General features: G+C 40.8%; 1 protein-coding gene across 2 annotated transcripts in view; it reads left to right on the forward strand.

Annotated features, from left to right (window-relative positions):
- The first annotated feature begins 203 nt into the window (after positions 1–203).
- Positions 204–16,383, forward strand: part of CAP2 (cyclase associated actin cytoskeleton regulatory protein 2) — a 68,536-nt gene continuing 52,356 nt past the window's right edge. Inside the window, exons 1-4 of one of the 2 annotated variants that reach the window (XM_059836130.1) lie at positions 204–268; positions 6,250–6,359; positions 11,623–11,747; positions 15,399–15,499. In XM_059836130.1, the coding sequence (XP_059692113.1) occupies positions 11,624–11,747; positions 15,399–15,499 (225 nt within the window). In that variant the 5' untranslated portion in view covers positions 204–268; positions 6,250–6,359; position 11,623. The remainder of the gene's footprint in view (positions 269–6,249; positions 6,360–11,622; positions 11,748–15,398; positions 15,500–16,383) is intronic. The other variant, XM_059836129.1, reaches the window with a different exon arrangement.

Consider the following 16,383-nt stretch of genomic DNA (forward strand, 5'->3'; position numbering starts at 1 on the left):
TGGACTTGTCTTTATTTGGCACTCCCGGAAGCTGCTGGGCATTTCTCTCCCTGCCTGCCCGGGCAGCTGATGTGACTGACTGACACCGGCTCCCGCTGGGGAGGAGGAGAAGGAGGAGGAGGAGGAGGAGGAGGAGGAGGAGGAGGAGGAGGGAGAGCAGCGGCGAGGCGAGGCGAGGGAGGGGGGAGCGAGCGAGTGAGTGACCGGCCACGGATCTTCATTGCAGAGGAGGGGGGAAAAAAAAAGGCTACACGGGTCATCAAAACAGGTAACTCAAGAGCAGGCAGCGGCGGGAGGGGCGGGATGCGGGGAGCGGCCCGACCCCCCCGGCCCCGGGCAGGCTGGGGCGGGCCCGGCGCGGCGCGGCTGGGGCCGTGGGTGCGCTCCCGCCAGCGGTGGCGCGGACGCGGCGGCCGACATCTTGGGGAGGGGGGGACTGGCGATGAGGGGACGTCTTCGGGCTCGGGCCGGGGGCCGCAGGGCGGCGGCGTAGTTCGTCGAGCGGGCAGTGCCCTGGGCGCTATCTGGGTCAGGGCCCCGCGGGCGCGCTGACGGCCCGGACCCCCGTCTGCCCCTCGGCGTCCCTCCTGTCACCTGCGCCGGGCTGCGCACGGAGAGCCTCCCCCTCCCCCGGGGTGATAAGTGCAGAGAGCCGCGGGCGGGGGGGAAGTAATGGCGGGGGGGTGGTTGGGACCCGAGCAAAATACCACAGCAGATGAGGGATCCTCTTTGGGGCTCCTCCGCCAAGCCGGTGTTCAGCGCCGGCGGCAGCCGTGACTGACTCCAGGGGGGTGCCTCCGGCTGTGCCCTGGCCCCCACCCCGGGTCCCGGCAGCCCAGCTTTCCGACAGGTTATTAAAAATGCCCTCCGCTTGTATATGCAGACCTGACTCTCTCAAGCGATGCCAGTCTTGAACTCTCTTAATCAGCGTAAGATGATCTAATTTTGAGGGAGGCAGCTGTAGTGCTGGTGGGTAGCCGGGGCTCCGAGTCCTTGGTTCCTCCCGCGCTTGCGGCCAGAGGTACGTGGTGGGGGGGACTGAATAGCCTACGGGTTTAGCCCGGAGAAAAGGGTTAAACAGCATCTTGGGGTGAGAGAGCTGAAGACAGGAGAAATACCTTTATACGAAAATACGTACGGGATTCTGCAAATAGAAGACGACGTTCAGAGGGGGCAGGAGGAAGGCAGAAATGAAGAACTGTGAAGCTGAGATGCTGCATTTTGCAGTAACTTGACATCTGAAAGGAGTACTCCCCCAGAGACGCAGCCAGCACGAAGCCGAGGAGAACTTGTCATGACCCCACCTAAAAATGTGAAATCTGTTCCTTGCTTCGAGGATTGCTGTAGATCTGTATCTTAGCATTACAGGATCAACAGTGAGGATTTTTTATCAAGTAAAATTCAGATTTCATAATGTGTAGGGGCAGCCTTAAAAACAAAGACCATCTGGGGAGGAAAGCTTTCTTTATATGCATTACCTAAATGTGGTGGTTTTCCAACGATGGCAAATGTTTTCAGAAAAAAACCTACACGGAGGCCAGTCCATTAGGAAATAGTTGGAAGGAGTCTGTTTAGCAGCGGGGCAGGGTGGGATCAATACTGCAAATCTTTATTCATTTGTTTCTAAGCCAGGCAAAAGTGGCAATGGTTCATGGACTACCATGTTTCATCGTTCTGTGAAACCGTAGTCAGGAAACTAGACCAACTTCAGAAATGTAACTTTAAAAATTACTTAGAACAGCAAAGTGGTAGATAGAATGAGTTGAAACTCGCTACAGTACTCTCAAAGCTGGCCTTTTAAGACACTACTGCGAGTCGGATATCCTAATTTTATTCACATTTTATCCTAGCATTTCCTTTTAATTACTTATTACGCAAATGATAATAAACTTTTTTCTGATTCTATACATTTTCAACACAAGCATTTCATAACACTTTGATTCTATTTTGAGCAAGTTTGCGCAAGAACAAAGGCAACCCACCTTCTGTAGCAAAGCCAGGCACATACAACAATATGGCCTTTTTAGGTCTTGGGCATAACAAAAATGCTAGTCTTCAGAATATTCTTATGATTCATTTGCGTCTTCCCCCTCAAATGAATGCTGCTCAGATGTGGAAGGTGGACAGGCACAACTCCAAATGTAATGAATAAAATATGTGAATATTTTTCTCAATTAAATAAAAATGTATAGGATGTGCATTATTTTCTATTACAGTAGAACCAACTTACGACATGTTCTCATTCTTTGTCAGGTATGGCGTGCACTTTAGTGGAGAAAAGTGCTTCCTGATATACCATAAGGAGCGAGAGTACTAAGATTACATGTATTAACCCCATCCCCATCATTAGATTTTCTAATCCCAGTGTATACCTTTTATTAACCATTTAAAACACATTGGGGACCCTAAGTTAGGGGAAAAAAAAAGAATATTCCCCCAGGACTAACATTGATTGGAATCTGAATTAGCAAGTATTGGAAAAGTAGTAGTGTGCAAGGAGGGCTGGAAACCAGACAAATTGTATTCAGCTCCCAGCCTTGACATTGACTTGCAGTATTACCTGGAGCAAGTCAGATAATCTTTCCATGTTTCAGTCTGTAGCCTGTCAGCAACAATAACGTTGCAAGAGGTTTGAACTCCAGAGAGAAAAATGGTGAACTGCCAAATATGTTAAAGAAATATTCTTTGTGGTTCTGCACGAGTTTTAACATTATGTGCAACAGCAGCAAACTCAATAGTTGCAGTTGCTGCCTACTAGAACATCTGACTGCATGAAAGAGAACATTCTTTACTTATCGTGCTTATTGGAGCAAAACCAAAGAAACACCTACAATAAATCAGGTGTAAATTATTGCAGTTACTCAGACAGCTGTTTTATTAGGAACTATTTAAAAGATTTTGCTTGTTTAAGCACCCCTAATATCCAGAAATAATTTTAATTCCTTTCTCTAAAATTTTAAGTGCATCTGTTGGCAATTGGGAGAGCAATTGGGAACTTGTCTTTTCCTTGAAGTACAGTCAGGTCCAGTTGCTTGCCTATTTTTGAAAAACGAGTCATTTTGGCAGATATGGTTTATTGACTCTTCAAATAAGAAATACTTTGAACTCTAAAGGCTCAGCTATTCTTTGAGAAATGTCACCGCTAAAACTACACCAGAATATCAGCACCTTTACTAAGCAGTGTACATTGAAATGACAAAAGCACACATAAGCACAGCTGCAGCTACAGCAGAGATTCTGCTGATTCAGCTAGTTCAGCAAGGGTATGGGTTTTGGGGTTTTGGGGTTAAACCTCTGTGATCTTTGTCACCATGTTAGCAAGACTTTATGGCATAGACATGGCCTTAGTCCATACAGATGCTGGCTACTGTTGTCTTCATTTCACTGGTGTATGTAAGCTATTCTGACTATGTCAAATTTCAGGGACTTTTTGTTACCAAAAAAAGGTCCCATTGAGACTACTTTCCTGAGTATATGCTAATGGCAATTGCTGTGTCTGACCCACAATTTTTCAGAGACTAGCAGGCTGAAGAAATTGCTTGTAAAATCCAAAATACCAGTAGTAGTATGCTGGGAATCAAAGGCTTAATGCTTTTGTAGCGTATATTAAAAATACAGGTAAATGCTCAAGTACATAATTGAATGGTGTCGTATTTTTCCAAGAAGACATGCTTGGATCCTATGCATTAAAGTTAGGTTTTGTGTCAGTTTAAATACTTAATTAATTACTTTTTGGAAGGAATGCAAGGAATGATTTACATTTCCACGTGTAATCCGTCATTGTTTAGAGAGAAGAAACAGCAGAATAATTTATGTCACAGCTCTGGGACCTCTAAAGCAACCATTGTAGAAAAGGCTAACTTTACAAGCATCTGAGATGGGTCCAATCTGATCTTTCTGGGCTTCACGATACCTCACACTGAAACAGAGGAGGGATAAATAGCCGAATGGCTCAGATCTTGTAAGTGAGCAAGTTGCATGGATTATCATTAAAACTCAGGACCTCTAAGTAGTAACCAAGTTATCGCAGGAAATAGAAAGGTCTTTTTAGTAGCAGGAGGCCCATTTCATCCTGAATCAGGAGCAAAGGCACAACCCATTGCAATGCTAGCAGTATTACAGAGTCAGTGGGCTGAATTTTAGAATGGGAGATGGGCCAAGGCTTTGAGTTTTTGTGATCAATAAAGATCACAGATGAGCTGCAGAGCAAAGGGAGTACTCAAATGGCAAAAAGTTTGCTTCAGCCCTCCTGGCTGCTGCCATGCTGGAAGAAGGGCCACAGGCTGCAGGCTGAGTGGGGCAGCCACGATGAGCCTGAGACCATCAGACACAAAGTGCTGAGGTGATAATTGCAGCAGGATGTTCTGGTAAGAGCAAGAACATTAGCTAACTTGGCTGAAATCAAGCTCAACTGTTCAGGCTTTGGCATAATGTGGATATGCATGAAAAGTAGGGTGTGGAATTGTTGTGAAAGGCCACCCTCACAGCAAACAAAACCGTTACTAACCTTGGTACTGAATAACTCTACAGTCTCATCTTTTCTGCAGAAGTCATTTCACAGTTGTGTTTTTAGAGCTTGCAACACTATCTGTTTAGTTTTAACTTTCCCCCTTTGCTTTTCTCCTTTTACAGCCCAGAAGTACTGAAACACTCCATAAGGGTTTGTACTTTGTGGAGTTCACCCTTTTGGAGAGTGCAAATTCAATTTGGTTGGAACTGTAGCATAAAGAATCTTACTGTTCAGTTATTATGAACTGAACTGAAGCACTTTAATAAAATCAATGCCTCCATGCAGTATTTTCTCGGTTCAGCAAGGCAGCCTGCTTACATACAGTAATTGGACTTGTGACAGGTAATTAAATGGCTTGTAAGGCCTTTAGGATCCTTGATTACATGCAAAGCACCACACTAATACATAGTAAATGAGATGGCTGAGAACATTATGTTTCTGTTGATTGGAGAGATACTAAAACTCTTACACTTCATTGGAGGGAGAGAAGAAAATAAAACCAAGACAAAAGACTATGAGCCCCGGTGACATAAAAAGGGAGCATAAAAAGAATAGGAGAATGTACTTAGAAACTGGGTTGCCGTGGTTATTTTAAGTCAATCATGCTTACATAGACTGTCAAGTCTTTACTGCTTCAGTATATCATTAAATAATGAGCTTGTTCTTTGTGATCGCAAAATTGATAAGACAGTCAAAATTATTCAGCAAGGGATAGGAACTCTTCACAGCACTTACATATAATTAGAAAGTGAACTGATATTCCAGGAGATACTAAGCACATGCATGAACACATGACATATTTTAAAGAATTCATATTAAAATATCAGAGACCTAACCACAGTCCATGCTATTATTACATTGACTTGGAAAGACATAGCTTGCCAGGTGCAGTTGCTCACCCATAATTATGGCACTAAATTGGAATGTGATAAGAAATCTAAAATGCGTCAACAGTTTTAGGGGTACTTGTCAAAATTGGGATTGTTTTACAAGGCAGTTTTGTAATTTTTTTTAAATAGTGGGATACAAAAATGACTCCATTCCTTTCCTGCGTGTTTTTGTAGACAGCAGCCTGATCACTGAGAGAGGGAGAGAAGCAGAGGAAGAGCCAGAATGCAAACGGAGAAGTATGCTTTGTGGTACCAACAGCATAAAGACGGACAAAGGAAAAAACTTAGGTTAAATGGAAGAGGTGCAACATGAACCTGCTTTTTCCTCTTCTACACAAAAATCTTTTTTGCTCATAAAAGATCATCCTTTAAAAACACAGAGGGTATGCCAAAGAGAGAAGTCCACAGACAAGATAATTTAGGTAGCACACTCTTATGCGTAGCAACAGAGGACTCATTTGTAGCCTATCAGTGGTTTTAACAAACGCATTGAGCTATAGACAGAAATATTTTATTAGTGTAATGGAGCCAGCCAAGACTTCAAACTAACTTACCAGTCAAAGTGGCACACCCATCCACAAAAAGCAGAAGTAACACAGACATTTTTGTATTTTAACAAATAATATTTTTAGCATAAAATAGTATTTTTAACAAAAAAAAGAACTGCCCAAATTCTAACACTGTTAGATATACAAGACTGTATCTTTTACTAGGATAAAAAAAGATATTTTTTCTCTGTACTTAAAAGAACATTGCTTCCAACGGAGCTTGTAGCAGTTCTAGGGGCAAAACAAGAAAAAAAGGTCACCAAAGGCTCTGACTCGAACCTGAATCATTCTCCTCACACAGGGCTTTACCGAGAGGTCTTCTGGTTTAATCCAACTTGACATCAGTTTGACAAGCCTCTGTTTACATTCCTCTCATACAGCTAATGGGAAACAAACCACAAACCATACAAGGTAATGTTTCTGTCTGTCTACCAACACACACTTTCTTCTAACCAATACTCCCTTGCTTTGCATTCTCCACCCAAAATCTTTTATGGTAGTAACCCAAATAGCTTCAGGGGCTCCTAGTTAGCCACTCAGCCAGTACCAGGCTGCTTCTGAGCACTGCCTGGGAATGAGCAACCCCTAAGGCCCCAAGCCAGAGGGTTTTCATTGTCTGGACCAGAATGGGGTGCAACAGGAATTTGGGGCCGATGCCAAAGGTGGCAAAAGGACTGCCCACTCAACACAGCCTGGAGTTAGTACCTATGTTTGAATGGCAATGTAGGAAAGCTAGCCATTTCAGGCTCAAGTGACTGTTTTTTTCAGAAATGAAGTGCCATAAGATGCTTTTGTAATTTGAGGGGGTGTTCAGGGATGCATATGCATCTCTCCTCCCTTGATATATATCGATGTTTATTGTACAGAAGAACTCTCAGAGGACACAGTACTTGGGATCTAGAAAACGTTCGTAACTGGCTCTCTGATAGTACCTGCTGGCAATCTAGGTTTTTGTATATTTTATTTTGTATCTCAGTAGCAATTTATTAAAAGACTATGAAAGAAAGCACACGTGCAGGCTGCTATACTTTCAGTAAGATTGTTATTCTCCAAGCAGTGTAGGAATGTTAGACACAATTAAAAAGCTGCATTGCTGCCTGTATTCTGTTTTAGGCAGCTGCCCTTTTTTGCCAGAGAGAGGAAAAGCAAAGTCTGACCTGTAGGGGATGATGAGCATGAGTGAGACCCAGCTTAATTTTTCAGATGCTAAGTGGATTTGGAAGGACTGGTACTTAGGGAAAAAAACTCAAATAAATGAACAAGTCACTTCTTTTTCTTCTAAATTAGAAAAGTGTTAGGAAGTAAAACAAACCGTGGAACTTTATACTATCTCTTGCTGATGTTTGTCAGAATAATACCATACTTCACAGGGTGGCACCATTCCTGTGTTCAAAACTGCCATTTTTACATGCCTGATAAGTCATCATATGTTTATTTTTTCCCCTTATGCTACTGTACTGCTTTTCCCTGTGGGCTCGTTACAGCTTGTTTCTTCTTGAGATAGAGCAATATGGTCCTCTGTCGTAAGTCACATACAATGATAACAGGAATAGTACCTGTGTGTTTTGGCTTCCAGTTGGACTGCTATTTGGGATGAGTATGTCAGGGGATTTTAGTCTACAGACAAGTTTTTTTCCCTTGATAATAGATAAATAGTGCTTTGAGACAGCTGTCAAATTGGGGAGAAAAGCAGTGATATTCTCCCAAGGCCTGTCTATGAAAAGAGATCTGCGTTTTTGTCTTCAGCATGCCTGGTTCTACCTGGTTTTGGCTTCACTTCTTTTGGGGAAGAAATGACAGATGGTAGTACTACCACATGCCTTTAGCACTCCCAAAAAAAGATATCACTAACAGTAAACAGGGCAGATCTGTGGATCCTCCCTCTTTATTTTTTGTGCAGAAGAGACAGTTAACAATGTCAACATTTAAACGATTGTCAGGCGATGTGGGTTAACACCTTTCCTGGCTCTTACCTGACCTTATGTTCAGTGAAGGACAGTGTACTTCTCCACCAAGCGAGCAACTGGATACAGGATTACATAGGAGTTGAAGCACTGTTGTTTTTAACTCCTTATAGGTGGTCAGCATCAACTCCAGGAAAAGATAAATTATTAACCCCGATAATCCACTTCAAGACCAAAGCTTTAATTAAAATCCTAGTAGAGATGAGATAGAGAATCTGTCTTGATATAAAAATGTGCTTTATGGGAGTGGAAGCATCCCATAGACGTATTTACATCCTCTTTTCATTAACACGAAAAGATTTTATTTCGTACTGTAAGTAGACCAGTCTTCTTATTTATTTATAATATAAGCTCTGATGCTATGTTGCACAGACAGTATCTTCACAGAGTCAAGCTGTACCATTTGTGTTCTGACTCCTTTTGAGCTGTGGCTTTGTGGCGTCGGTTTGACCACACAGGGTGCGGTGTGGAATGATAAGTAATCAGATGAACAGCTGAATGTAGGCCAGGAAAATGCTGAAGGTTATCATAATATGAGCCAAATATGTGAATCCCGAGCCAAATACGTGAATCCCTAAATACAGGCAAAGATGTCAATGTTTAGATTGAGAACGGATGAAGAGAGTTGTCATGCTATTGCTCAGTGGAGTCTTCACTTCAGAACAGTAACATTAATTCTGGTCTTGTTTCTAAGATAGATACCTAGTCAATTGATGGTAAAGTGAAGTGTAAATGTAAGGTTATTGTATGTACAACTGATTTGCTCTTGTAGTGTAATGGCAAAAGTATACTTGCACTTTACTCATACATGACAGAGATACCTGTGTGTATACTTACATGCACACATATATATAAGTATAGATACAAATACCATGTAGTCATGAATATATACATATACATATAAAAAGGTAGGTTCAATGTAGACATAATGATTGAGGAGTTCATAAATGTAACATTCCTTATAAAAACAATGAAAAGCTGGCATGCCTGATTTTATGGTAAAAATGGTTCCTACTTATGTCTAAAAAGACTATAACAATATATTATTCTGTGATTGCCTTGCTGGTGATACCTGCTTTTGGAAGAACAACATCGTAGTTCTCCAGCTAATGGGAACAGAATAAAGATGTGAAGAATATAGTGGGCAAAAGACTATGTTGCAGCTGGAAAGTGTCACATAAAATTGTCCATAGGGTTATTAATTCATGTTATTCCCTTGAGCTTCTGACACCATAATCCACACTCCTACCATCTTACAGAGGGCAGTTTGTTGGGTAGAACGTTACAAGTCTGATCCACCTCTGTTCGTTTGTGAGATTCCTCAGACCTCCAAGTGTGTGCAGTCAAATACATTGGGTTTGCAGTCAAACAATTGGGTCCTTCTAGAGGCAAAATCAGGCTGAAGAGGCCAAAAAAGTAACAGGTCTTCCAAAGAAATTTGTATGTGTTATCAAGGACAAGTTTAAGGCAGATGAAAAAAAAAACCTACCAGACCGTATCTTCAAATAAAGACAAACAGGAACTATACTGGAAATGTACTTTAAAATACTAATGAAATGAGTTAACTGTTAGTATTCTATGTTAGACCAGCCTGACTTTAGACTGGTTTAAAACATAACTTTTAAACAGACACCATTTTAGGCTTTTATGTAGCAGAGTAAAATGTGAAAAGAGTATGTCCATAATATTTTTGAAGACTAACAGTGCTTTGTTTTAAGAAAAGCTTTAATATTCTTACCAAAGTTTGCACATTTCAGAAGCTTTCCTGATACCTTCGTCTCATTCCTGCCAAGATACTTGTAACCTTACAAAAAGGTGTTTTTTTGAAAAATTCATTGATTTTTCAAACAAAATAGTGTGCATTTTCAGTATAAGCAAAGAGAGCCCCTCTGAATTTTGTCAGTGTTATATGCACACTGTCTAATGTCATCCTCTTTTGGGGGGTTGCTTTTTTTATTTAATGTAAATAGGAAAAACCCATAAACTCCAGACAAAACTTTCTCATGAGAATGGTTCTCCTGAGGGTTTCTCACTGTAAAATCTTCTGCTTCACTTTTAGGTCAAACACAAACCTCATTATATTTATAGGGTAAAGTCTGAAGGTCCCACCTTATTTGAGAGGCAGCATGACTCAGCACAAGAGCTCTGCATGTGTTTCCACAGTCCTAGTAGCTAATCTTTTCTCACACTTAAAATTTTAAAAATAAAAATACTATTATTGTTTTTATTCATAAGAATTGTTGATCCTAATTTATAAATCAAACCCCTTCTTTTCACGTTACTTGACTTTTTAATTATAACATTTAGGCATTCTCCCCTGGGGATGGGGACACTGAAGCAGCATTGTGTGTTTTGGTTGCTAGTGTTGCATACTATTGCAGAGTTTATTGGAATCTACTATTATGCTTTGGTATCTCTAAAATATCGGCACTTTTAGCAGGCTGTTCATTAGGAATTAATACATTTACACATATATTCCAGGTATGCCTAACCTTTCTAGTCTACAAGCCATACAGCAATCAAAGGTGTCTTGTGGCAGTGCCACAGGGTAGGCACCCCAAAGAGACGCTGCCTGCCTGCCTGCCCCAGCTGGGGCTGCGAGTTCCCCCCTTGCCTCTAGTTCTGCACAGCCCAGTGCTGGGCCGGGGATGTGGCCCTACCGTGGGAGCTGAGGGGGAACTGTTCACAAGGGTCATGTTAATCAAGAGCCACAGATCACCTCCCCCCTCCCTTACTGTATGTCACTTAGTGGAATAAAACATAACCCTAAGTGAGGAACATGTACGTTAAACTTGTTACATCAAATTATAGGGGATTTAAACATAGCTTTGTCTTTGCTTATATAACCATTTCTCAGTCTGTAGCGTATATAGCACTGTGTTCCCTGAGACATTGGCCAGTATTCAAAAATGTCAATGCCTACACTTCCTCACATGTAAGAAAGCAGATAATCACATTGTGGGGAAAGAAAGTAATGTGTGAGTTGTTAAAAATTTAACCTAATTTCTATTTCATTTTAAATCAAAAGCACTGTAGCAGTAGTGCACAAGCAGGCCCTTTGATTTTTTTTTTTCTTTCCAAAGGTTAATTAGTGCTTGATCTAAAAAGCTTGGGAAACACTGATTCACATCAGGTACTTTCGTAAGAAAAAAATTAAGTGATGGGAAATCATATCAGAAGAACAAACAGAAGACCTTGACTTCTTGTGTAGTCTTCAATAAAGTGGCTGAGTCTTACTACAAAGCATAAAAGACTGAGGCAAATTTCAGAATGTACCTTTTCAAAAATCAGGAGGTATACATTTAAAGTCTGGCTTTCAGTCAAGTATTAATTAGGTCTGTATTTTGCCTCTGTAAATGGCTGATGCAAATCATTGTAGGCGTAAGTTTTTACCAATTACATTTATAAATATTCCAGTCATCTCAACATCTGATTGGGAGCATACACATATATTTGTCATAAATTGTCCACATATAGACTGTCCAAAGCTATGTACTGATCATATTCCCTGTTGACACAGAAGTGAGTTACTGTAGGTCAGCTGTTTCACTGCAACTGCTTATATGCCAGCAGACAATACTTAAAAAATACAAGTTTTACCATAAAAGCTGATAAAAGATAAAGCCACAAGATGAACAGAACTGTAACATGAAGCATGGGCTTTACTCAGGGGGGTCTAACACTGTTTCTATCCTTAATGATCTTTTCAGAATGGCAGAGACTCATGGTTTGATGGAGAGACTGGAGAAAGCAGTGACTCGACTTGAATCATTATTTTCAGATTCACACGGATCTGGTGGAATGGAGTATGATGCCATCAATGGAGTCAATGGAAGTAAGTCTGTTTTTTTTAAGTACCATCTCTCTGTTATTAAAAAATTGCAAGCAGTGAACATGTTTGTCTTCTAAGAGGGAGTGCAATTCCACCCCTTATGAATTCTGTATCAAAAGAAAGTAGTATTTTAAAAAATGAATTTAGAAATGTCATGTGACAAGCTTAGTCGTACACTTAATTCTAAATTCATATAGCCCAGAAAATGCAAGATTTGACTAGTCTTTTTAATAAACTGTCCATACTTCAAGCTTTATCACTCTTTCCATTTTAGCATTTATATTGTAGATAATTCACCAGATGAAAATGTCTGCTCAAGCCCAATTAGCAGAAGAAATGAGACATCCCCAAAATTTACAGCGTAAATATTCCTGAAGAAGTCAGCAATATAAACATTAGTTTATTTGCCAGCTCTCTGAATTTCACAGTGTGGACCTACTTCATTTAATTGTTCAATATCCTTAATCAAGTATGAGTTTGTTCATAAGCATTTGCTCACTAAGGGCTGCCACACATCCACGGCCTTACGTTGTTACCTCTTGAGCTCTCCCTTCTCAACTGGATCTCCAAAGCACTACATTGGAGAATAGACCAAAAAAGTCTGTCTTCATTTATTCACATCATATCACCAAATCATATTTTTTTCACTCCTTTTTTGTTGTTCCTGAAATTTATAGGGTAAATAACCTTATAAATGTGGCAGTTCTAATGTCGATTGAATAGAGGTGCCCTTTCCTTTCCCCAGAGCTTGTTTTTTCACCCAGAACCCCAACATATATCCCTTTATTAGCTTCATGTCCTTTGCTTTCTGTATTCCTTGGCCCTTTCCTGCATTCTCCAGAGAAGAGCACATCCTAGCACGGACTCAGTTGCTGTACAGAAGCTGCAGAACAGGCAGAAAGTTGCAGGCAGCTTCCTTACTGACACAGAAGCAAGTCAGTGTATGTCAGCTGCTTTATTGTCCGTGTGTGCCAGCCCTTACCCAACAACATGCAAGGGACCTTCTCCACAGTGGCATGTGCCATGGGCCTACACGCTGGCTGCTGCTGTGGAGCAGCTGACTGAAAGCAGCGTGTTTCTATGGCAGGAAGGAGTGTCTTCCAGCAGGCTTCCACAGCAGATGAGTTAGCCCATCAGAGTAAGCTTCAGTAATAAAATGCGTACAGTCCAGAGAAAACCTAGACAGCTAGTAAACTGTAGCAGAGTCATGGAGAAATGCAATCCATGTACAAACTGACAAATAAATCAATCACTACTAGGAAATCTACATTTTTAAAGAATACAGGCTTCAATCCTACAATTAATCCATTTAGGTGAATCTCTATATTAATCCAGAGCTCACTATTGCAGAACCAGGGCAGCTTTCAGAACAGGAGATGAACTCACCATATGAGGTACTTCCTTGAAAATTGCTATATCCTTGGCCTAACCTAAGGGCTCAGTCAGGTGAAAAGATTAACCCCCCAGGGAAGCAGAGCCTTAAAACCCCAGCAGATCCCTAGAAGAAACCAACTGACAAACCTTGTCGGAGTGAGATTATAAAACACAGCCACTGGGAGACTGCAGTAAGAAGCTGAGATGAGCGGCACCATGGGGCACTTGCCAGCCTGCACCGCGTCTTCAGGCGGAGCTGTCTCACGTGGGGACTCAAGAATTAGCTTTTGCTGATACAGTTAGGAAAGACTATCAGTTCTTCAGTTTGGGTGACTGATACGCATATAGTGCCACAAACATCATTCTGTATGCCTGTGTTACTGTGCTTCTGCAGAGATTCACATAACCTCCGCAGCAACTGCAGAGTTGACAGTCTTACAGAACAGGTCTCTTTTTCTCCTTTAAAACTGACACTCAGCCAGAGCGTGACCTTTTTAAAGTCTCTAGTGGAAATGGATATATATTGCTTTCTTCTACCATGACCCCCTCCCCTGAAAGTCCATTCCATAATTACAATTATTACAAAAAATAACCTCGACTTTTCAATTAATACTTTTTCAGAAACAACAAAATAACAAGGAGGATGGGAGAACTGTACCTTTACTGTTTTCCTTTAGGCATTACAACAGCAGGATTGCAAACAAATAATTCAGTTGCTCTGCATGGCCCACAGCAAATTCTAGTAAATGCTCCTGGGAGTTAGCTGTATTGAATAGTAAAAAATAGCATAGTTGCTTTCTAGTTTTGCATAGGACAATTGCAATTTGGTGAACTGCTATTTAAAACTCTGCTCTAAAGCAAAAGGTTACAATGATTCTCTTGGAGACATACACAGATTTTGACAAAGAACATAAATGGGCTTTGGAAAGCATCTCCACAACTAAAACCTTTTGTACACTAGGTCATTTGAGGGGTTTACACACAAACACTTAATATGGAAGAAAGCCCAGAAATTCCTCAGAATTAAAGGTGAGTGACATCAAGAGAACAAAAGGAGCCTTGAAATCCTGTCTAGCTGACTAACTACTTTTTTTTTTTTCCACAGAGGCCATTGCAAACTCCCATTGCCAGAGCCTTTCTTTTTTCTGTCAAGGAGCCAGATGACTCTTGAGGAATAAAGAGGGCTTTCAAGATTATGAATTTGGACACAATTGTCATATAGTGCCAAAAGGTTAAAGCAAACTCTCTGGAGAAAGCCTGGTACCTCTTCAGAGCAATCTTCAGGCTTCATTAATGAGGGAGAGAGGCTGGGAAGAATTTTAACCTTGGTCTCTCAGATCCTACAGAATGCCATAAATTCACATGTGCGTCGCTCGTGCTGGACCTGGCAAAGGTTCTGAGGCATAGACAAGACATGAGGATATGTCAGGGAGTAAAGGGAGGGCTGGAAAGCATCCAAGGAAAGATTACTTTTGCTGTCTTAAAAGATACCACATAAAGCCATTTAGAAGCCAGGCACATAAGGAACTGAGTTTCATCTGCATTTTCTGATGTCCACTTTATCAGGAAACTGCTCTGTATGCCATACAGGAAATAGCATTTTTATTCCTCTGTTAGAGTGTATAGCATACATATAGTCAATGGGATGTGCCACCTAGCAGAATCATTTGAGGTTTCTTTATCCAGTGACAGTTTTGCAAGGTCAGGCAACAAAATAAGGAGATTACAAAGCCACATCTCACTGCATAAATCCACTGTCAACAGATTCTAAAGACTCTACCTTACTGAAAATTGAATTGCTTGCTATTAAAAGCCACCAAACAATACAAAGACCTTCAGGAGTGGGTGGGTGGTATAAAAATAGTTGTTCAGCACAGTGCAGATTCTTTTTAGGGGATAATATTTGTTTTATGAACAACAGTAGAATTTTGTTAAGACAGTCATGCTTATCAGGCCACTAGGCCTTTGAAGAGCTGAGAAATGTTTATTTCAGCATCTGTTATTTTAAGACAAAAGAGGCTTCCCACTACATTACCCAGAGTAAATTCTCTTCATGTTTCTAGCCAAGTTCTACCAAGAGCAGGGTTTTTTTCTTTCTAACTAGAAAATAATCATTATACATCCTTCTTTACTGATTTCACAAATCAATGAGTACGGCAGAAATTGTTACAGCAGTTTCCCCTGTTCCTATGGTATTTTCTCCTCCATCTGCCACAAAGGAATGTCCTATGCATTATGTACTTTATGAACCTATTATAATGGAATGCTCTTCTTCTATAGGCATAGCACCATATGTTGAAGCCTTTGATAGGCTGCTGAATGGAAGTGTTGCTGAGTTTCTCAGGTACAGCAAGATTCTTGAAGGTGACGTGAAGACACATGTGAGTATTTACTCAAATTTTCTCCCCATAATATAAGCATGCGAGTCTTGGAATCTGTGTGATCAGCTTTGATTGCTGAGTAGAGGAGAATCTTAATAGTACTCTGAATTGTTAGTTCTTGTAGTAGTAATAACCTGGCATAACACACTGAGGACAGTTGGTTCAGGAAGGGCAAAAGGCTGTATGGATTTGTAAGAAGAGACTGCTCCTCTTCTACAGCATTAAAGGTTGAAGACCATAGTATGCAAAATGTTTAAATATTCTCAGTCACAATTTGAATTGTTCTGTTGGCTGCTAAGCCCTTTGCACGACAGGAACACAGTTAAGAACAAGAGTCAACAAATGAGTAGCAAACAATAGGTGGGTCTGAGCAGTGGTAACTTCGTGTGGTTGTCTTCTAAGCACATGTATCATCGTTCCAATTAATGTAGAGATTTTGTTCTTTTTATTGATTGTTTTTATTACTCACATCTCTTTCATTTGGAGAAACATAGCAAACTAAAAAACTAGTTATGTCAGACATTTAAGTGACCCTTTTTTATCACATATATCATAGCAAGGAAGTACTATGCTGTCATTGTCATTATGAAATTACTTTGTAACCTTATAGTATCTTGTGATCAGAGCTTGTTTGTTTCATTTTATTTTTTAAGCCTGTCTTCTCTAAAACTGGTGGTGATAGAATGACAAAGGATGGACTCACCAACAACTTACCAATATAGAGTTTTAAAAAAACCCACACACAAAAGAGCTAGGTTTCAGTTTGAGCTGGATCTGAAGGAATGTGAAGCTTTGGACTTTTCCGAGTAGATCCATGCCATCAGGCCTTTCTCCATGTGTACATTTCCCAATTCATTGCAGCTGCTGCTCTACGTAACAAACAC

The sequence above is a fragment of the Gavia stellata genome, chromosome 3, assembly GCF_030936135.1.
Source record: "Gavia stellata isolate bGavSte3 chromosome 3, bGavSte3.hap2, whole genome shotgun sequence".
Classification (NCBI taxonomy): domain Eukaryota; kingdom Metazoa; phylum Chordata; class Aves; order Gaviiformes; family Gaviidae; genus Gavia; species Gavia stellata.